The sequence below is a fragment of the Chiloscyllium plagiosum genome, unplaced genomic scaffold, assembly GCF_037043375.1.
Source record: "Chiloscyllium plagiosum isolate Xiang-an unplaced genomic scaffold, Cpla_swu_hap1 HiC_scaffold_36, whole genome shotgun sequence".
Lineage (NCBI taxonomy): Eukaryota > Metazoa > Chordata > Chondrichthyes > Orectolobiformes > Hemiscylliidae > Chiloscyllium > Chiloscyllium plagiosum.
Window position 1 is genome coordinate 212,271 of NW_028270174.1, and position 23,304 is coordinate 235,574.

The window sequence follows — 23,304 nt, forward strand, 5'->3', positions numbered from 1 at the left end:
GTAGGACTGATAATTAAACTGCATTTATTTCAATGCAAGGGGCCTAACAGGGAAGGCAGATGAACTCAGGGCATGGTTCGGAACATGGGACTGGGAAATCATAGCAATTACAGAAACATGGCTCAGGGATGGACAGGACTGGCAGCTTAATGTTCCAGGATACAGATGTTACAGGAAGGATAGAAAGATAGGCAAGAGAGGAGGGGGTGTGGCATTTTTAATAAGGGATAACATTACAGCTGTACTGAGGGAGGATATTCCCGGAAATACATCTGGGGAAGCTATTTGGGTTGAACTGAGAAATAAGAAAGGGCTGATCACTTTATTATCATTGTATTATAGAATAGTCAGAAGAACTTGAGCAACAAATTTGTAAGGAGATCTCAGTTATCTATAAGAATAATGGGTGGTTATGGTAGGGGATTTTAACTTGCCAAACATAGACTGGGACTGCCATAGTGTTAAGGGTTTAGATGGAGAGGAATTTGTTAAGCATGTACAAGAAAATTTTCTGATTCAATATTTGGATGTACCTACTAGAAAAGAACATAGAACATAGAAAAGTACAGGACAGAACAGGCCCTTTGGCCCACGATGTTGTGCCGAGGTTAATCCTAATGTAAAATATAGTAACTTAACCTACGCATCCCTCAACTCACTGCTATCCATGAGCATGTCCAGCAGTCACTTAAATGTCCCCAATGACTCTGCTTCCACCACCACCGCTGGCAACGCATTCCATGCATTCACAACTCTCTGCGTAAAGAACCTACCTCTGACATCTCCTTTATACCTTCTTCCTAATATCTTCAAACTATGACTCCTCGTACCAGTCAATCCTGCCCTGGGGAAAAGTCTCTGGCTATTGATTCTATCTATTCCATTCATTATTTTGTACACCTCGATCAGGTCTCCTCTCTTCCTCCTTCTCTCCAGAGAGAAAAGTCTGAGCTTATTCAACCTTTCTTCATAAGGCAAGCCCTCCAGTCCAGGCAGCATTATGGTAAACCTTCTTTGCACCCTCTCCAAACCCTCTATTTTTCCTATTGTAGGGCAACCAGAACTGTACACTATTCCAAGTATGGTCTCACCAGGGACTTGTAGAGCTGCAACAAAACCTTGCAGCTCTTAAACTCGATCCCCCGTTAATGAAAGCCAGAACACCATATGCTTTCTTAACAACCTTAGCCACTTGGGTGGCAACTTTGAGGGTTCTATGTACTTGCACACCCAGATCCCTCTGTTCCTCCACACTGCCAAGAATACTGTACTTCCTGTACTTCCTGACTGTGCAAAACTTGACCTACTTTTGGGAAATAAGGTAGGGAGGTGACTGAAGTGTCAGTGGGAGAGCAGTTTGGGGCCAGTGACCATAATTCTAATGGTTTTAAAATAGTGATGGAAAAGGATAGACAAGATCTAAACGTTGAAGTTCTAAATTGGAGGAAGGCTAATTTTGATGGTATTAGGCAAGAACTTTCAAAAGCTGACTGGGGACAGATGTTCGCAGGTAAAGGGATGGCTGGAAAATGGGAAGCCTTCAGGAATGAGATAATGAGAGTCCAGAGACAGTATATTCCTGTTAGGGTGAAATGAAAGCTGATAGGTATAGGGAATGCTGCATGACTAAAGAAATTGAGGGTTTGGTTAAGAAAAAGAAGGAAACATATATGTCAGGTATGGACAAGACAGATCAAGTGAATCCTTAGAAGAATATAAAAACAGAAGGTGTATAGTTAAGAGGGAAATCAGGAGGGCAAAAAGGAGACGTGAGATAGCTTTGGCAAATAGACTTAAGGAGAATCTAAAGGGTTTTTACAAATACATTAAAGCAAAACTGGTATCTATGGAAAGAATAGTGCCCCTCAAAGATCAGCAAGGCGGTCTTGGTATGGAGCCGCAGGAGATGTGGGTGATATCAAACAAATATTTTGCATCAGTGTTTACTGTGGAAAAGGACATTGAAGATATGGAATGTAGGGAGACAGGGGGTGACATCTTGAAATATGGCCATATTACAGAGGAGGAAGTGCTGGATGTCTTGAAACACTAAAAGTGAATAAATCCCCAGGACCTGATCAGGTGTACCCTGGAACTCTGTGGGAAGCTAGGAGAGTGATTGCTCGGCCCCTTACTGAGATATTTGTATCATCGATAGTCACAGGTGAGGTGCCGGAAGACTAGAGGTTGGCTAACGTGATGCCACTGTTTAAGAAGGGCGGTAAAGACAAGCCAGGGAACTATAGACCAGTGAGCCTGACCTTGGTGGTGGGCAAGTTGTTGGAGGGAATCCAGAAGGACAGGATGTACATGTATTTGGAAAGGCAAGGACTGATTAGGGATAGTCAACATGGTTTTGTGTGTGGGAAATCATGTTTCATAAACTTGATTGAGTTTTTAAAAAAGTAACAAGGTGGATTGATGAGGGCAGAGCGGACGACATGATCTTTATAGACTTCAGTAAGGCACTCGACAAGGTATGCCATGGGAGACTGGTTAGCAAGGTTAGATCTCAGGGAATACAGGGAGAACTAGCCATTTGGATACAGAACTGTAGTTCAAAGGTAGAAGACAGAGGTAGTGGTGGAGGGTTGTTTTTCAGACTGCAGGCCTTTGTCCACTGGATTGGTTCTGGGTACACTACCTTTCATCATTTATATAAATGATTTGAATGTGAGCAATAAGAGTTATAGTTAGTAAGTTTGCAGGTGACACCAAACTTGGAGGTGTAGTGGACAACAAAGAATCTGAGCACAATGGGATCTTGATCAGATGGGCCAGCAGGCTGAGAAGTGGCAGATGGAGTTTAATTTAGATAAATGCGAGGTGCTGCATTTTGGGAAAGCAAATCTTAGCAGGACTTATACACTTAATAGTAAGGTCCTAGGAAGTGTTGCTGAACAAAGAGACATTGGAGTGCAGGTTCATAGTTCCTTGAAGGTAGAGTTGCAGATAGATAGGATAGTGAAGAAGGCATTTGGTATGCTTTCCTCTATTGGTCAGAGTGCCGAGTACAGGAGTTGTGAGGTCATGTTGTGGCTGTAGGCCACGGTTGGAGTTTGTGTGCACTTCTGGTCTCCTTCCTATCGGAAAGATGTTGTGAGACTTGAAAAGGTTCAGAAAAGATTTACAAGGATGCTGCCAGGGTTGGAGGATTTGAGCTGTAGGGAAAAGTTGAATAGGCTGGGGGTGTTTACCCTGGAGCGTCGGAGGCTGAGGGGTGACCTTATAGGCGTTTATAAAATCATGAGGGGCATTGATAGGATAAATAGACAAAGTCTCTTCCCTGGGGTTGGGGAGTCCAGAACTAGAGGGCATGAATTTAGGGTGAGAGAGGAAGGATGTAAAAGAGACCTAAGGGGCAACTTAGGTGGTACGTGTATGGAATGAGCTGCCAGGGAAGTGGTGGAGGCTAGTACAATTGCAACATTTAAAAGGCATCCAGGTGGGTATGTGAATTGGAAGGGTTTGGAGGGATATGGGCCGGGTGCTGGCAGGTGGGACTAGATTGGGTTGGGATATCTGGTCAGCATGGACAAGTTGGACCGAAGGGTCTGTTTCTGTGCTGAACATCTCTATGACTTGGATGCATGCATAGGTGGATGGGGTAGTAAGTTTGCAGATGACACTAAAGTCATTGGAGTGGTGGACAGTGTGGAACAATGTTGCAGGTTACGGGGGACTTGGATAAATTGCAGAATTAGTCTGAGAGGTGGCAAATGGAGTTCAATGCAGAAAAATGTGAGGTGATTCACTTTGGGAATAATAACAGGAAGGCAGAATAATGGGTTAATGAAAGGATTCTTGGTCATGTGGATGTGCAGAGGGATTTGTATGTAGTTGTGTCACCGTACTAGGTAACATCTTCAGCGGGCCTCCGATCGAAGCACTGTTAATAATTCCTGCTTTCTATTTATATGTTTGGGTTTCTTTGGGTTGGTGATGTCATTTCCTGTGGTGACGTCATTTCCTGTTCTTTTTCTCAGGGGGTGGTAGATGTGGTCTAACTTGATATGTTTATTGATAGAGTTCCGGTTGGAATGACATGCTTCTAGGAATTCTCATGTGTGTCTCGTACATGTATCAACAAACACATCAAGTTAGACCCCACCTACCACCACCTGAGAAGAAGAGCCAGAAATGACATCATTGCAGAAAATGCTGTCACCACAGCAAATGACATCACCAACCCAGGGAATCCCAAACATATAAATAGATAGCAGGAACCAGCAGCACTGCTTCGTCCAGAGGCCCACTGAAGATGTTACCTAGTAGGGTGACGAAACGTCTGAAAATGAACTTTCCAACTCAGTGAGCAACCCTACATCCAGAACCTCAACCTAAGCTACAAATCTTCTCAAACTTCATGTAGAAGGATTTTGGAGTCCATGTACATAGATCCCTGAAAGTTGCCACCCAGGTTGATTGTGCCGTTAAGGCATATGGTGTGTTAGGTTTTATTGGTAGAGGGATTGAGTTCCAGAGCTGTGATGTCATGCTGCAACGATACAATATTCCAAGGCCGCACTTGGAATATTGTCTACAGTTCTGGTTGCCCCCATTACTGGAAGGATGTGGAAGCATTGGAAAAGGTACAGAGGAGATTTACCAGGATGTTGCCTGGTCTGGAGTGAAAGCCTTATGAGGAAAGGCTGAGAGACTTGAGTCTGTTCTCATTGGAAAGAAGAAGGCTAAGAGGGGATTTGATGGAGATGTACAAGATGATCAGAGGATTAGATAGGGGTAGACAGTGAAAGTCTTTTTCCTAGGATAATGTCATCAGCTTGTAGGAGGAGGCATAACTACAAATTAAGGGGTGATAGATTTAAGACAAATGTCAGAGGCAGGTTCTTTACTCAGAGAGTGAACAAAGAACAAAGAAAATTTACAGCCCAGGAACAGGTCATTCAGCCCTTCAACCCTGAGCTGATCCAAATCTGCTGTCTAAACCTGTTGCCCAATTCCTAAGCATCTGTATCCCTCTGCTTCCCACCTACTCATGCATCTGTCCAGACGAATCTTAAATGAATCTACCGTGCCTGCCTCTACCACCTCTGCTGGCAATGCGTTCCAGACGCCCACCACCCTCTGTGTGAAGTACTTGCCGCGTGTATCCCCTTAAACTTTCCACCTCTCACCTTGAAAGCGTGTCCGCTCGTTATTGAATCCTTCACCCTGGGAAAAAGCTTGCCTCTATCCACCCTGCCTATCCCCTTCATGATTTTGTAAACCTTAATCAGGTCCCCCCTCAATCTCCTTTTTTCTAATGAAAATAAACCTAACCTACTCAACCTCTCTTCACAGCTAGCACCTTCCATACAAGACAACATCCTCGTAAACCTTCTCTGCACCCTCTCCAAAGCGTCCACATCCTTTTGGTAATGTGGCGTCCAGAACTGTACACTGTATTCTAAATGCAGCCGAACCAATGTCTTTTATAATTTTAACGTGACTTGCCAGCTCTTATACTCAATACCCCGTCCAATGAAGGTAAGCATACCAAGTGCCTTCTTGGCTACTCTATCCACCTGTGCAGCAACCGTCAGAGTACAATGGACCTGCACTCCCAGATCTCTCTGCCCGTCAACTTTTCCCAAGGCTCTTTTGTCCATTGTATAATTTGCTCTAGAATTAGTCTTGCCTAAATGCATCACCTCACATTTTTCTGGATTGAAATCTATCTGCCACTTTTCCTCCCAACTCTTCAGTCTATCTATATCCTCCTGTAATCTTTGACAGTCCCATATGCTTTCTGCCACTCCACCAATCTTCGTGTCATCTGCAAACTTGCTGATCATACCAACAGTGCCCTCTTCTAGATCATTTATGTACATTACAAACAACAGTGGCCCCAACACTGACCCCTGTGGAACACCACTGGTCACTGGTTGAAACTCCCTTCAACTACTACTCTCTGTCTCCTGTTGCTCAACCAGTTCTTTATCAACCTAGTTAGAACACCCTACATACCATGTGACTTCACTTTCTCCATTAGTCTACCATGGGGAACCTTATCACACGCCTTACTAAAGTCCATGTATATGACATCATTGAACAGTACAGCACAGAACAGGCCCTTCAGTCCACGATGTTGTGCCGACAATTGATCCTCATGTAAGGTAAACCTAATGTACGAACCCTCAAATTTCTGTGACCATATGCATGTCCAGCAGTCTCTTAAATATCCCCAATGACCTCACTTCCACAACTGCTGCTGGCAACAGCACTTCCTTCATCTATCAACTTGGTCATTTCCTCAAAGAAGGTAAAAACAAGGACTGCAGATGCTGGAAACCAGAGTCTAGATTAGAGTGGTGCTGGAAAAGCACAGCAAGTCAGGCAGCATCCGAGGAGCAGGAAAATTGACGTTTCGGGCAAAAGCCCTTCATCAGGAATAGAGACAGGCTGCTTGCAGAGTGGATAAATGAGAGGGGGATGGGGGAGGGGAGAAAGTAGCATAGAGTACAAGAGGTGAATGGAGGTGATAGGTCAGAGAGGAGGGTGGGGGAAGGTAGCAAAGAGTACAATGGGTGAATGGGGGTGGGGATGAAGGTGATAGGTCAGAGAGGAGGGTGGAGTGGATAGGTGGAAAGGAAGATAGGCAGGTAGAACAGGTCATGGGGATGGTGCTGAGGTGGAAGGTTGGAGCTGGGGTGAGGTGGGGAAGGGGAAATGAGGAAACTGGTGAAAGTTGAGGAAACTTCCTCAAAGAACTCTATTAAGTTGTTAAGGCACGATCTTACCCGCACAAAACCATGTTGCCTATCACTGATGAGCCTATTCTTTTCTAAATATAAATCGATCCTATCCCTCAGTACCCTCTCCAACAACTTTCCCGCCACCGATGTCAGGCTCACTGGTCTGTAGTTACCCGGAATATCCCTACTATCCTTCCTGTACAGGGGGACAACGTGAGCAACTTTCCAGTCCTCCGGCACCTCACCTGTATTTAAGGATGTCACAAAGATATCTGTCATGGCCCCAGCTATTTCCTCTCTCGCCTCCCTCGGCAACCTGGGATAGATCCCATCCGGTCCTGGGGATTTGTCCATCTTAATAACCTCTAGCCTACCCAACACATTTTCCCTACTTATGCCAACGTGATCCAGACTAATAAAGCTTCTATATTTAATCTCAACATTCATCATGTTCCTTTCCTCAGTGAACACTGATGCAAAGTATCATTCAGAATCTCACCCATTCTCTCAGGTTTGACACACAGCCTTCCTTCATTATCCTTTAGTGGACCAATCCTTTCCCTAGTTACCTGTTTGCTGCTTATATAAGAATAAAATGCTTCGGGATTCTTCTTAATTCTACTCGCTAAAGCTATTTCATGACCCTTTTAGCCCGCTTGATTCCTTGTTTAAGACTTATCCTACTCTTCTGATATTCCTCAAGGGCCCGTTCTGTTCTTAGCTGCCTAGACCTTATATACGCTTCCCTTTTCCTCTTGGCTAGTCGTACAATTTCTCCTGTCATCCACGGTTCACGAATCTTGCCCTTCCTATCCTTTGAAACTTTATTGCTGGAACAGCACAGCAGGTCAGGCAGCATCCAGGGAACAGGAGATTCGACGTTTCGGGCACAGGCCCTTCTTCAGGAATGAGGGCCTGTGCCCGAAACGTCGAATCTCCTGTTCCCTGGATGCTGCCTGACCTGCTGTGCTGTTCCAGCAATAAAGTTTCAACTTTGATCTCCAGCATCTGCAGACCTCACTTTCTCCTTCCTATCCTTTGCCTTCAACAGGACGTGCCTATCCTGCACTATCTTTAACCTATCTTTGAAAGTCTCCCACATATCAAATGTGGACTTCCCTTCAAATAGCTGTATCCAATCCACATTTCCCAGCTCCTGCCTAATTTTAATATAATTGGCCTTTGCCTAGTTTAGTACACTTTCCTTAGGACCATTCTCATCTTTATCTACGGGTATTCTAAAACTTACAGAATTGTGGTCACTGTTCCCAAAGAAGTGCCCCACCGCAACTTCTACCACCTGGCCTGGCTTGTTCTCCAGTACCAGGTCCAATATGGCCCCTTCACTCGTCGGACTATTGACAAACTGCTCTAGAAAACTCTCCTGGACGCTTCTTACAAATACTACCCATCTAGACTTCTTACGCTAAGTGTACCCCAATCAATGTTGGGAAAATTGAAATCTCCCATCGCAACTACCCTATTGCCTCTGAATCTTTCCATAATCTGTTTACCTATTTGTTCTTCTACCTCATGATCACTGTTGGGAGGCCTGTAATTACAGCCCCAATAATGTAACTGCACCCTTCTTATTTCTCAGCTCCACCCATAATGCCTCACTACCCATGACCTCCATAATGTCCTCCTCTAGCAACTCCAACCCCACCCCACCCCCCCTCCCTCCCTTTTACTTCCCACCCTGTCCTGCCTGAAGCGTCTATATCCTGGAACATTTAGTTGCCAATCATCATGCCCTTCCTTCAATCAAGTCTCTGTGATTGCAATAACGTCATATTCCCAGGCACCAATCCAAGCCCTAAGTTCATCTGCCTTACACAATATACTCTTTGTATTAGAGTAGATGCATTTCAGGCCACCAGTTCTTTTGCGCTCATCTACTCTCTGCCTACTCTTCCCTTTATTAATGCTATCTTCATAATTCTTACAGTCTCAAGTCTCTACCTCGCTGCTTACTTGTTTTCTCTTCTGGTTCCCAGCCCCCTGCCACATTAGTTTAAAACCTCCCCAACAGCAGTAGCAAAAACTCCCCCAAGGACATTGGTTCCGGTCTGCTTCAGATGTAGACCGTCCATTTTGTAATAGTCCCACCTTCCCCAGCACCAGTCCCAATATCCAATAAATCTGAATCCCTCCCTCTTACACCATCTCTCAAGCCACGTGTTCACCCTGCCTATTTTTTCATTTCTACACTGGCTAGCAAGTGGCACTGGTAGTAATCCTGAGATCACTACCTTTGAGGTCCTCCTCTTTAACATCTCTCCTAGCTCCCTGAATTCTTCTTTCAGGACCTCATCTCGTTTCCTACTTATATCGTTGATCCCTACATGCACCAAGACAACTGGCTGTTCACCCTCCCCTTTTAGAATGCTCTGCAGCCGATCGGTGACATCCCTGACCCGAGTACCTGGGAGGCAACATACCATCCAGGAGTCACGTTTTTGGCCACAGAACCGCCTGTCTACTCCCCTCACAATAGAATCCCCTATGACTATGGCTCTATGAGTCTATTTCCTGCCCTTCTGAACAGCAGTGCCCGCCACGGTGCCATGATCTTGACAACTGCAGCCCTCTCATGGTGAGCCATCTCTCCCAACAGTATCCAAAACGGTATACCTGTTTTGGAGGGAGATGACCGCAGGGGACATCTGCACTGTCTTCCTACTCTTTTTCTGTCTTTTGGTCACCCATTCACTGTCTCCCTCAGCAATTCTAACCAGCAGTGTGACCAGCTTACTAAACGTGCTATCCACAACCTCCTCAGCAACGCAGATGCTCCACAGTGAGTCCATCCGCAGCTCCAGAGCCGTCATGCGGTCAAACAACAGCTGCAGCTGGACACACTTCTTGCAAGTTAAGAGACAGGAACATCAGACACGTTCCTAAGCTCCCACATCAAGCAAGAGGCACATGCCACGGATCTGAGTTCCCCTGCCATTGTAAGCTTAGCTTTATATCAACTAACTAAAACCAAACAATGCACTTAAATATATGAAAAAGAAAGATAAAGGAAAAAGAATGCCTTACCTTAGAGTATTTTTCTTCCGGTTAGAGGAGGGGGTGAGCGAGATACTACACGTGTAGTATCTCGGGTTTAGCCACTGCCCAAATATAAATTAAGCTCTTGCCTTCCCAGCAGCCCTCGCTTTTCCTCACCTTCTCTCCTCGCCGCTCTGTCAAAATGGTAAGGGTGTGAAATGCACTGCCTGCAATGTAGTTAACTCAGCCACATGAAGCAGATTTAAACAATCCTTGGATAAGCACATGGATGTTGATGGGATAGTGTAGGGTGATGGGCTTAGATTAGTTCATAGGTCTGTGCAACATCGAGGGCCAAAGAGCCTGTTCTGCACTGTATTGTTCTATGTTATATGGCAGAGATGAATTTAAAGAAAAGCTGGATAAACATGAAGGAAAAAACCCTTGCATTTATATGACCTCGTTCATGACCACAGGGCATGGTCATTCATGACTACAAGGTATGTCAAAGAGTGAATACTTTCACAGTCGGAAACGTGACAGCCAAGGAATCAAAGAATATATTGTTGGCTATAGGGATGCTCGAGTGATATAAGCACCAGTATGGATCAGTTGAGTGGAATGGCCTGTCTCAGTGCCTTAAATCAATCTTGGGAAATGGATTAGCAGATAACTTTGGTGAAATTTTCTACTTTCCATTTGCTTCTGTTAAAACAACAGAAAACCTACCAGTGAATTGGTGTGGATAGGAATGAGACATGTTCAGCCTGTTGACTTTTGCCAGTTTGGTGACTGTGTTCACTGTAGGAAATAAATCTACATTTATTAATATACTTTTTTTCTTTCATGCTCCTTTTTAGTGCAGTGTGTGGTGCTTTCTCAACTGGAACTGATGCTTGGTAGACTTCAAAATATTCGAAAGGTGAGAATTTTTACATTTTGTGCATTGTATATTTTTGTACAGTTTGTGTCCAAGCAATTTTTCACTCATGTCAAGTGGTTTATATTGAGCTATTTATCAAGTAAACAATATCATTCATGTACCTTTCCTCAATATGCCTTGAATATAAAAAGCATGAGATTCTGAGGAAGGGTCACTCAACCCAAAGCATTAACTCTGATTTCTTTCCACAGAAACTGCCAGACCTGCTGAGCTTTTCCACAATTTCTATTTTTTGATTCTGATTTACAGCATCCACAGTTCTTTAAATTTTCATCAGATACATAAGCTGCATTATATCTCAGTTCTGCTCTCCTGCACTGCTTCCATGTCCAGAAGCTCTTAGTATCCAAATACCTGTTATATATATCTGGAAAATATCCATAATTGAGCATTCTTAGCTATCTGTGTTAGAAAATTCCAAAGATTATAAAATGGATTTCTAGCTTTTACCTGTTCTGATGGAAGGACATGAACCTGAAATGTTAATGCTATTGTTTTTTGTCCACATATGTAGTCAGACCTGCTGAGTAATTCCAATACTTTGTTTTTATTACACTGCTCCATCTATCTTTATTTCTAATTATAAGGTTCTGGCCATTGTTCTAGATTCCACCTCCATAGCAGAATAGATAATTTCTCCTTGTTTGCTTCATACGTTTCCTTTCTCACTTAACCTTAGTTAAATCACCTCATAACCTTCTAAAGGCCAGAGAATGCAAGATGACAGGTTTATGCAATGCATTCTCATAAGGTAACTCTTTAAGCTCTGGTACAATTCTATAACAACAGATCATACAGAGATCCAGGAACATAGCTCTTACCAAAATATAATGTAATTCATTTGATCTTTAACTTAATTAATTCCTGTTGAACAAAAATGTTCCTTTTTCTTGAAATTTGATTGTCTCCAGTCCTCTATTTTGACCTTAATTCCTGGTCTTTATCTTAAAATCAAATTGTTTTATATAAAAATATTTAAACATGTCAACCTGATAATCTGTTTGGGTTGCAAGAAGCACACTCATTCAAATTATTAATGATTCCAACAACCTGAGAATTTGAACATCTTTATTTCACTTGTTTTCCAAACTTTTCTGATTAGCTCTAGTTTTTAATTCATTCATGGGATGTGGGCATCAATGACTGGAGCACAACTTATTGCCCATCCCTAGTTGCCCAGAGGACAATTAAGAGTCACTACATTGCCGTGGGTCCAGACTCATTTATAGGCCAACCCAAGTAAAGATAGCAGATTTCTCTCCCTAAACGACATTAGTAAGCCCAGTAACTTTTTTCTGACAATTGGCAATGTATCATGATCATTATTAAGCTGTTATTTCTACAAATGAATATAATAGAAAGATTATTATTGTATTCAAATTCCACCATCTGCTATGGAGGGATTTGAACCTGGGTTACCTAGGTCTCTGGATTAATGGTCTAGCGAGAGGAATGGGTTGCACCTGAACTGGAGGGGGACCAATATCTTGGTGGCCAGGTTTGCTAGTGCTACAAAGGAGGGTTTAAACTAGATTGGCCGGGGGCTGGGATAGTAAACAGTAGGAGACAAGTGCGAGGCTAGAAGGAGATACAGTAATCATAAATAGTAAGCTGAAGAGACAGGTCAGTCTGGAACATGTCAGGGAGCAAGGAATGCCTATTGGATTAAGTTGCATTTATTTCGACGCAAGAGGGCTAGCAAGCAAGGCCTATGAACTCAAGGCGTGGATAGGTATGTGGTACAAGGATATTATAACCATTACAGAAACATGGCTAAGGGAGGGGTATGACTGGCAGCTTAACATGCCAGGGTACAGGTGCTTTAGGCAGGACTGAGGTGGTGGAAGGAGGGGAGGGGGAGTTGCATTTTTGATTAAGGCGAGTGTCACAGCAGTAATCGGAGATGAAATAACTGAAGGGTCATCCAGTGAGGCTTTGTGGGTGGAGCTAAGAAATAAGAATGGGATGGTGATGTTATTGAGGTTGTACTATAGACTCCCAAGTAGTCAATGAGAATTAGAAGAATAAATATGCTGGGAGAATGGGGAGACTTGCAAAAGCAATAGGGTTATCATTAGCAGGGGCTTTTAATTTTACTAACCTAGCCAGATCGTTAAGCGCTTAGACAGAGTGGAATTTGTAAGTGCATTCAGTCAAGTTTACTCAAGCAATGTATAGAGGGTCCTACTTGGGACGGGACTAAACTTGAGCTACTCTTGGGAAATAGGGCAGGACAGGTCACGGAGGTGATGGTGGGGGAGCATTTTGGGACCAGTGACCATAGTTCTATTAATTTTAAAATAGTTGTGGAGAGGGACAAAACTGGTCCACAGGTTCAAGTTCTAAATTGGGGCAGAGAGAAGTTTGATGGAATTAGACAGGAGTTTGATTGGAATAGTTTGTTTGCAGGCAAAGGGACCTCTGGCAAGTGGGAGGCCTTTAAACGTGAGATAGCTAGAGTTCAAGGTCTATGTGTTCCTGTGAAGGTGAGGACAAGGTTGACTGGAATAGGAAGCACTGGATGACAAGAGCTTTGAACTGAAAAAAGGAGGCATGGCTCAGGTACAGGCAGCTGGAATCAAGGGAATTCCTGGAGTTATACAGGGAATAAAGGAGTTTACTGAAAAAGGAAATCAGGAGGGTGAAAAGGAGGCACAAAATAGCCTTGGCTGAGAAGATTAGGGTGAATCCAAAGTGGTTCTTTCAGTATGTTAAAGGAAAAAAAAACTAGAGAGAGATTAGGGCCCCTCAAGGACCAAAATAGACTTATATGTGTAGAATTGCAGGAGATGGGTGAGGTTCGCAATGAATATTTCTCCTCTGTGTTTACTTTGGAGACTTAGGAACTTGGAAAAGTTAGTGATGATATCTTGGGGACAGTCCATATCACAGTCGAGGAGGTGTTGGAAGCATTAGAATGCATGAAGGGGGATAAATCTCCTGGTCCTGACCAGATGCATTCAAAAATACTGCAAAAGGCTAGAGAAGAAATTCTTGGATCTCTGACTGATATTTTTGCATCATTGTTCGCCATGGGTGAGGTCCCGGAAGACTAGAGGATAGCAAATGTCGTGCCATTATTCAAGAAGGCTGCAAAGGAAAGCTTGGGAACTATAGACCAGTAAGCTTAATATCTATGGTGGAAAGTTACTTGAGAAGATTCTGGGAGATAAGATATACATGCATATAGAAATTAGGGTTTGATTAGGAGTAGTCAATATGGCTTTGTGAGTGGGAAATCATGCTTCATAAATTTGTTAGAGTTCTTTGAAGTGACCAGGAAGATTGACGAGGGCAGGACAGTAGATGTATATATGGTTTGAAATTTTGAAGGTTTGTAGCCAACGTTGTGGATCAGGTTGTAAATTTGCTCACTGAGATGTGAGATTTGTTCTAAGACATTTCATCATCAGTAACTTCACTGGAGGTTCACTGATGATGTTACCTAGCATGATGATGTAACATCTGAGAACAAATCTACCAGCTCAGCGAGTAGTCTATATGGATTTCAGTAAAGCCTTTGGTAAGGTTCCATGTGGTAGGTTGCTCTGGAAGTTTAGATTGCATGGAATCCAGGGTGAGCTGGTAAATTGGATTCAAAATTGGCTTTCTGCTGGGAAGCAGAGTGTCATCGTGGAAGCATGCTTGTTGGGCTGGAGGCCTGTGACTACTGGAGTGCCTTAGGGATTGGTCCTGGATCCATTACTGTTTGTTATCCATATCAATGATTTAGATGAGAATGTACAAGGAATGATTAGTAAGTTTGCTGATGACACTAAAATAGATGGTATCATGGACACTGAGGAAGGTTATCAGAAATTGCAGCAGAATCGTGATCAGCTGGGGAAGTAGGCCAAGTAAAGGCAAATGGCGTTTAATACAGATAAATGTGAGGTCTTGCATTTTCGAAAGTCAAATCAAGGTAGGAATTTTATGGTGAATGGTAGGGCCTTAAGGTGTGTAGTAGAACAGAGGGATCTTGAAGTTCAGGTTCACATTTCTCTGAAAGTGGAGTCACAGATAGATAGGGCAGTGAAGAAGGCTTTTGGCACACTGGCCTTCATCAGTCAGGGCATTGATTACAGAAGTTGAGAAGTTATGTTGCAGTTATATAGGACTTTGGTGAGGCTGCACTTGGGATACTGTGTTCAGTTTTAGTCATCTTGTTATTGGAAGGATGTTATTAAACTGGAAGGAGTGCAGAAGAAATTTACAAGGATGTTGCCTGGACTCAGTGGTCTGAGATTTTTGTGAAGATTTGTAGCTCAGGTTGTAAGTTTGTTGCTGGGTAACATCAGCAGTGAGCATCCATTAAAGCGCTGGTGTTCTGTCCCACTTTCTATTTGTGTGTCTTGGCCTGTTATGGTGGGTGATATCACTTCCGTTTTTTTTCTGAGAGATTGGTAAATGGGATCCAATTTGATGTGTTTGTTGATGGAGTTCCAGTTTGAATGCCAGGCCTCCATGAATTCCGTGCATGTCTTTGTTTAGCCTGTCATAGGATGGATGTATTGTCCCAGTCGAACTGGAGTCCCTCATCATCTGTGTGTAAGGGTATTAGTGATAGTTGGTTGTGTCTTTTGGTGGCTAGTTGGTGCACAGGTACCCTGGTGATATATACAAAATACCCTGCAAGGACTGCAACAAACATTACATCGGACAGGCTGGCAGGAAACCAGCCACCAGGATACACGAGCACCAACTAGCTACCAAAAGACATGACCAATTATCACTATTATCCTATACACAGACAATGAGGGACACCAGTTTGACTGGGACAATACATCCATCCTAGGGCAAGCTAAACAAAGACACACACGGGAATTCCTAGAGGCCTGGTATTCAAACTGAAACTCCATCAACAAATGTTGATTTGGACCCCATTTACCAACCTCACAGAAAAAGAACCGGAAGTGATAGCACTCTCCACACCAGAGCAAGACACAAGTAGAAAGCGGCACAGAACACCAGTGCTTCAACAGAGGCTCGATGATGATGTTATCTAGTATGGTGACGAAACATCTGAGAACAAATCTTTCAGCTCAGCGAGAAAATTTATAACCTCAGTGGTCTCAGTGGAGAGAGGTTGGACAAGGTAGGTCTTTTTCTTTACAGCGGAGGACACTGAGGGGGAGACCTTATAGGGGTGTATAAGATCATGAGAGGCATGGTAGGGTGAATGTACTCAGTCTTTTTACCAGGGTTGAGGTATCAAGGACTGGAAGGCATCAGTTTAAGGTTAGAGGGGAAAGAGTAAATGGGAACCTGCGGGGCAATCTTTTTCACACAGAGGGTGTTATGCATATGAAATGAGTTGCCAGCGGAAGTGGTTGAGGTGAGTACATTAGCAATGTTTAAAAGGCATTTGGTCAAATACATTGATAGAAAAGGTGAGAAGGATATCGGCCAAGTGCAGGGAAATGGGGTTAGTGTGGAGGGACATTTTGGTCAGGGTGAATCTGTTTGGACTCAAGGGTCCATCTCCATGCTGTAGGACGCTTACACTCTTTATAATGCCAATTGTTTACTGCCAGCTCTATGTTAGCAGCTGATTGTTAGGATGAAGTGGTATGATTTGTCTGTTCTCATGCTACTTATGCATTTACATTCAGTAATTTAGTTAGCTGCTTGTGGAATTTGAGTGACAAGTGCTATCACAATTTGGCAATCAGTTTGCTGTATACCTCATCCAATTCTCTTTCTACCAATTTAAATTGGGCTGCCTTTACAGTCGGATAGTTATTTGTTGGCGGTTTTGCATTCCAGGTCTGCAAATCAAGTCGATAAAATATGGAGCTGGGAAGGCAAGCAGGTCAGACAGCATCAGAGGAGCAAGAAAGTTGATGTTTTGGATCAGGACCTGACCCAAAACTTCAATCTACCTGCTCCCACATTTTATTGACACTTGATTTCCAGCATCTGCGATCCTTATCTGTGGGCGGCATGGTGGCACAGTGGTTAGCACTGCTGCCTCACAGCGCCTGAGACCCGGGTTCAATTCCCGCCTCAGGCGACTGACTGTGTGGAGTTTGCACGTTCTCCCCGTGTCTGCATGGGTTTCCTCCGGGTGCTCCGGTTTCCTCCCACAGTCCAAAGATGTGCAGGTCAGGTGAATTGGCCATGCTAAATTGCCCGTAGTGTTAGGTAAGGGGTAAATGTAGGGGTATGGGTGGGTTGCGCTTCAGCGGGTCGGTGTGGACTTGTTGGGCCGAAGGGCCTGTTTCCACGCTGTAATGTAATCTTATTATCTCTAAGTCTGTGATTTGTGTGATATAAACTGAAATCTGGTAACTTTGGGTTTTTTGTGACTCTGAAGTTAATAATTAACTTAAGTATTTAATATGTGATCTGCCTGTATTGCTCACAAGACAAAGCTTTTCGCTGTGCCTTGGTACACATGACAATAAATTCAATTCAATTCAAATATTTCTGTAGCCCTGGTGATTTCTTTAAGAATCATTTTTGAGACCTACCTTTAGGATTATAACACCAGGTTATAGTCCAACAGGTTTATTTGGAAGCATTAGCCTTTGGAGTATCACCTGATGAAGGAGCAGTGCTCCGAAAGCTAATACTTCCAAATAAACCTATTGGACTATAACCCCTGGTGTTGAATGATTTTTAACTTTGTACACCCCAGACCAACACCTGCTCCTCCAAATCAAGATTAATTAGAGATTTCTGGAGACTGTTTATTTTTAACCTTGAGAAAAACACCAGCTTAGAGAGGGAGTTTTTTTTGTTTTACTTCAAGTTTTGGGTTGTCCAATGAAGTCCTTACATGACAATGGCTGGTTAGGTCAGGGAAGGTTATAGTGGAACTAGATTACTTTGGATTAAAGAGTTAGTGTTAATCCCAGACTGAAAGTGTATTGATAAAATTCTGAACAAGCTACTAAAAGTTAAGTACATTTAAGCTCATGTCTAATAACTCCAGGAAGAGACTATCTGTAGTTCCACTCGGTAAACTAGTCATAAGTGATTAATGGTTACCACTTTCGATGAATTTGGGTACGACACAAAACGTGTTTTGAGTCCTACATGAAAACTGTTATTTTTTTTTCTTTTTTAATTTTTAAACGAGTGTTTTGGATTTAATGTGATTATGCTTTTACTGTGTATAGTTGTTTCTGATATAACATGCGATCATCGCATCGGTAGATCCATTTATGATGCATCTGGTCAGATGCATGAGTAGGTGGGAAGCAGAGGGATACAGATGCTTAGGAATTGACCGACAGGTTTAGACAGTAGATGTGGATCGGCTCAGGCTTGGAGGGCAGAAGGGCTTGTTCCTGGGCTGTAAATTTTCTTTGTTCTCTTTGTGCAATAGCTGTGCCATTTAAACAAATAGGGCGGGAAATGCATTATAACCAATACAGGTAAAGAAAATTCACATTCTACACACAACGTTCTAAATTCTTCATCACATTAAAACCAATTTGGCTGAAGAAACACGTGTTATGGCAGAACCAACTGTACTGAAAAATCTTCGAATTTGGGTTATAGTAGGTAATTTGATTTATTCTATTTTATCTTCATTCCTTTTGTTAGTAGACTTCTGTTTTATTGTTAAAACAAGAACTCAGCATTGCATGCTTATGTTTCAGCAAGTAAACACTTCATTAAAACCAAATTAAAACAAAATATGATCCATCAAACCAGGTTTCACTCTGGGATCTGAATTGCACAGTAAAAACCTTAGCTGGGATGGTAACATTTGCTAAAGATTTTTCTTCTGGAGGATTGCTTTGAAAAGACTGTATTTTTTATTTTTCTGTGTTTTTCATTGTGAACTGAAATCAGAAAAGGATTATCTGATTAGATTAGATTACTTACAGTGTGGAAACAAGCCCTTTGGCCCAACAAGTCCACGCCGAAGCGCAACCCACCCAAGATCTATTCCCCTACATTTACCCCTTCACCTAACACTATGGGCAATTTAGCATGGCTAATTCACCTAACCTGCACATTTTTGGATTGTGGAAGGAAACCAGAGCACCCGGAGGAAACCCACGGAGACACGGGGAGAATGTACAAACTCCACACAGTCAATCGTCTGAGGCGGGAATTGAACCTGGGTCTCTAGAGCTGTAAGGCAGCAGTGCTAACCACTGTGCCACCGTGCCTTAAAGCCAAAGTTTAGGGATAGAATTGCTGCACTTTAAAAAACCAGTTATTGAAACTCATTTTAAGTCATGTTTCTACACTTGCTTTTTTCAAGTGGTAGTGGAGACTCTTTGCAGACTAGCGCCATAGCCCTAGTCAGTTTCATTTGGCAACAAGTTGCTGATTGATTTTGGAGTTGTAACCAGTTGTGGATGACAAAGACCATCAGCCTGACAATGACTATCTGATTTGCTGCTGGGTAGTTGAGCAGATTGTGGGTGTATACAATACTGACAGAAGGCCAGAGGTCTTTTTTTCCAGTAAAATACCCAAAATCTGAGGAAAACCAGTTTATTTGTTCCTACCAGCTGCTGTAAACTGTTTCTTTAACCAATAACCAGGAGCCTTTGCAGTTATTGCACCAATCACTTGTGTCATTTGCAAAGGAATGAAAAGAACCTGGAGAAAAGAGACAAAAGATCAGAAAATCCTGGCAAGCTGAAAGGTCATTTCAGTGAATTGAATTGCTTCCTCAGTTTTTTTTATCCCCTCCACCCATAACATCAATTGTTCTTTTTTTGCCTGTCTGTATGCATGTATTACTGAGGTGGGGCAGGGGAAAATGTTTAGATGGTGGTTACAGATTTAACCAATAGAGTTTATGTCAACAGTTCTTAGCCTACCTGTAGTTAGAATCTACTTACTTCTAATAGGGGGAGGCAATATCGCTAGACTATTAATCCAGAAATTTAGTTGATGATTTGGAGACTCAGATTCAAATCCTGCCATGACAGATGGTGGGATTTGAATTCAATAAAAAAAATCTGGAATTAAGAATTTATTGATGACCATGAAAGATTGTCGATTGTTGGAACAATCCATCTGGTTCAATAATGACATCTGTATGTGACTCCAGACCCACAACAATATGGTTGACTCTCAATTGCCCTCTGAAATGGCCTAGCATGCCATTCATTTGTATCAGTCGCTACAAAGTCTCAAAGAAATCAAACTGGGTGGATCATCTGACATAGAAAAGACAAGCAGAACAACACGGACATCTACTACAAACCAACCGACTCCCACAGCTACCTGGACTACACCTCCTCCCATCCTGCCCCCTGTAAAAACGCCATCCCATTCTCCCAATTCCTTCGTCTCCGCCGCATCTGCTCCCAGGAGGACCAGTTCAAAATACGTACAACACAGGTGGCCTCCTTCTTCAAGGACCGCAATTTCCCCCCCGACGTGGTCGACGGTGCCCTCCACCGCATCTCCTCCACTTCCCGCTCCTCCGCCCTTGAGCCCCGCCCCTCCAACCGCCACCAGGACAGAACCCCACTGGTCCTAACCTACCACCCCACCAATCTCCATGTACAGCGCATCATCCGCCGTCACTTCCGCAACCTCCAAACAGACCCCAGCACCAAGGATATATTTCCCTCCCCTCCCCTATCAGCTTTCCGTAGAGACCACTCCCTCCGCGACTCCCTTGTCAGATCCACACCCCCCACCGACCCAACCTCCACTCCCGGCACCTTCCCTTGCAACCGCAGGAGGTGCAACACTTGCGCCCACACCTCCCCCCTCACTTCTCTCCAAGGCCCCAAGGGAAACTTCCATATCCGCCACAGATTCACCTGCACCTCCACCCACATCATCTACTGCATCCGCTGCAGCCGGTGTGGCCTCCTCTATATTGGGGAGACAGGCCGCCTACTTGCGGAGCGATTCAGAGAGCACCTCTGGGCCACCCGGACGAACCAACCCAACCACCCTGTAGCACAGCATTTCAACTCCCCCTCCCACTCCACCGAGGATATGCAGGTCATTGGACTCATCCACCGCCAAACCACAACAACGCGACGGTCGGAGGAGGAGCGTCTTATCTTCCGACTGGGAACCCTCCAACCACAGGGGATGAACTTGGACTTCACCAGTTTCTTCATCCCCCCTCCCCCCACCTTGTCTCAGCCGAATCCCTCCAGCCCGGCACCGCCTTCCTGACCTGCAGTCTCCTTCTTGACCTCTCCGCCTCCATCCTACTCTGACCTATCACCCTCACCTTGACCTCTTTCCACCTATCACATTTCCAACGCCCCTCCTCCAAGTCCCTCCTCCCTACCTTTTATCTTCTCCTGCTGAACACTCTCTGCTCATTCCTGAAGAAGGGCCTGTGCCCGAAACGTCGAATCTCCTGTTCCCTGGATGCTGCCTGACCTGCTGTGCTGTTCCAGCAATAAAGTTTCAACAACATCTGTCAACCCTGCAAAGTCCACCTCACTGACATCTGGGGGTTAGGGCTAAAATTGGGAGAGCTGTCTCACAGGCTAGTCAAGCAAACAGCCTGACGTTGTTGTACTCACAGAATCATACCTTGCAGGCAATGTCCTAGACACCATCATCATCATCTCTGGATATATTCTGTCCCATGGCAGGACACACCCAGCAGAGGGGGCAACACAGTGGTACACAGTCAGGGTTGAGTTGCCCTGAGAGTCCTCAACGTTGACTCTGGGCCTCATGATGCCTCATAGCTTCCGATTCAACATGTGAAAGGAAACCTGCTGATTACTATGATTGTGCTGTCTTGGCTGATGAATCAGTACTCCTCAGAATGTATTCTGAGTGGAGGATTTCAGCATCCACCACCAAGAGTGGCTCAGTAGCAGCATAACTGATCAAACTGGTCAGGTCCTAAAGGGCATAACTGCTAGACTGGGTCTGCAACATGTAGTGAGAGAACAAACAAGAGGGAAAAGCATACTTAACCTCATCATTATCAACCTGCCAGCTGTAGATGCATTTTGTATGACAGTGTCAGTAAGAAGGACAACCACACAGTGAAAACAAAGTCCCATCTTGTGTTGTGTGGCCCTATCATCATGGTAAATGGGACAGACTTTGAACAGATCTAGCAATAGCAGCAGAATTGCACTCTAGCACACTTTGTAACCGCATGGCCCGGCATATCCCCCACTCAACCATTACCATCAAGTCTGATTAAATGGAGAGTTCAGGAGGGCATGCCAGGAGCAGCATTGGGCATACCTGAAGATGCGGGGTGTCAACCTGGTGAAGCCACCAAACAGGACTACTTGCACGCCAAACAGCATAAGCAGCAAGTGATAGACAGAGCTAAGCGATCCCACAACTAGCAGATCAGATCTAAGCCCTGCAGTCCTGCCACATCCAATTATGAATGGTGATGGACGATTAAACAATTCACTGGAGGAGGAGGCTCCACAAATATCCCCATCCTTAATGATGGCAGAGCCCAACACATCAGTCAAAAGTTAAGGCTGAAACTTTCACAATAATCTTCAGCCAGAAGTGCTGAGTAAATTATCCTCATCTTGGCCTCCTCCACTGGTCCCCAGCATTAAAGATACCAGTCTTCAGCCAATTTGATTCATACCACGTGATATCAAGAAACTGTTGGAGACGCTGAATGCTTCAAAGACTATGGGGCCTGACAACATTCCAGCAATAGTAGTGAAGACTTGTGCTCCAGAATTTGCTGTTACCCTAGCCAAGCTGTTCCAGTACAGTTAGAATGCCAGTATCTACCTGACAATGTGGAAAATTGCCCAGATATATTTGTACACAAAAAAACAGAATAAATCCAACCCAGCCAATTACTACTGCGTCAGTATATTCCCAATCATTAGTAAAGTGATGGAAGGTGTCATTAACAGTGCTGTCAAGCAGCACCTGCTCAGTGATGCCAAGTTTGGGATGCTCCAGGGCAACTCGGCTCCTGACCTCATTAAAGCCATGGTTCAAACATGGGCATATGTTTGAATTCCAGAGGTGAGATGAGAGTGACAGCCCATGATATCAAGGCTGTGTTCAACTGAGTGTGGCATCAAGGAGCCCTGGCAAAACTAGAATCATTGGGAATCAGGGAGCAAACTCTCCGGTGGTTAGTCATACCTGGTGCATAGGAAGATGGTCGTGGTTGTTGGAGGTCACTCATCACACCTTCAGGGCATCTCTGCAGGTGTTCATCAGAGTAATGTCCTTGGCCCAACCATCTTCAGTTGCTTCATCAATGACCTTCCCGCCATCATAAGGTCAGAAATGGAGATGTTTGCCATTGATGGCACAATGTTCAACACCATTCATGACTTCTTAGATACTGAAACAGTCCATGTTCAAATACAACAAGATCTGAACAATATCTAGGTTTGGGCTGACAAGTGGCAAGTAACATGTCTCACAAATGCCAGACTATGACCATCACCAATAATAGACAATCTAACCACACCCCCTTGACATTCAATGGCATTATCATCACTGAATTCCCCATTATCAACAACTGAGAGGTTACCACTGAAGAAACTCAACTGGACTAGCTGTATAAATTTAGTAGCTACAAGAGCAGGTCAGAGGCTAGGAATATTGTGGTGAGTAACTCACCTCCTGTCCCCCCAAAGCCTGTCCACCACTTACAAGTCAGGAGTGTGATGGAATACTCCCCACTTGCCTGGATGGGTGCAACTCCAACGAACACTCAAGAAGCTTGACAGTATCCAAGACAAAACAGCTCACTTG

The 23,304-nt window shown here is 43.9% G+C and overlaps 1 protein-coding gene across 3 annotated transcripts in view; it reads left to right on the forward strand.

Moving 5' to 3' along the window:
* dgkq (diacylglycerol kinase theta) overlaps positions 1–23,304 on the forward strand; it is a 176,524-nt gene that overhangs the window by 66,975 nt on the left and 86,245 nt on the right. For all 3 annotated transcript variants that reach the window (XM_087979837.1, XM_087979839.1, XM_087979838.1), the window contains one exon: positions 10,556–10,617. In XM_087979837.1, coding sequence (XP_087835963.1) covers positions 10,556–10,617 — 62 coding nt within the window. The remainder of the gene's footprint in view (positions 1–10,555; positions 10,618–23,304) is intronic.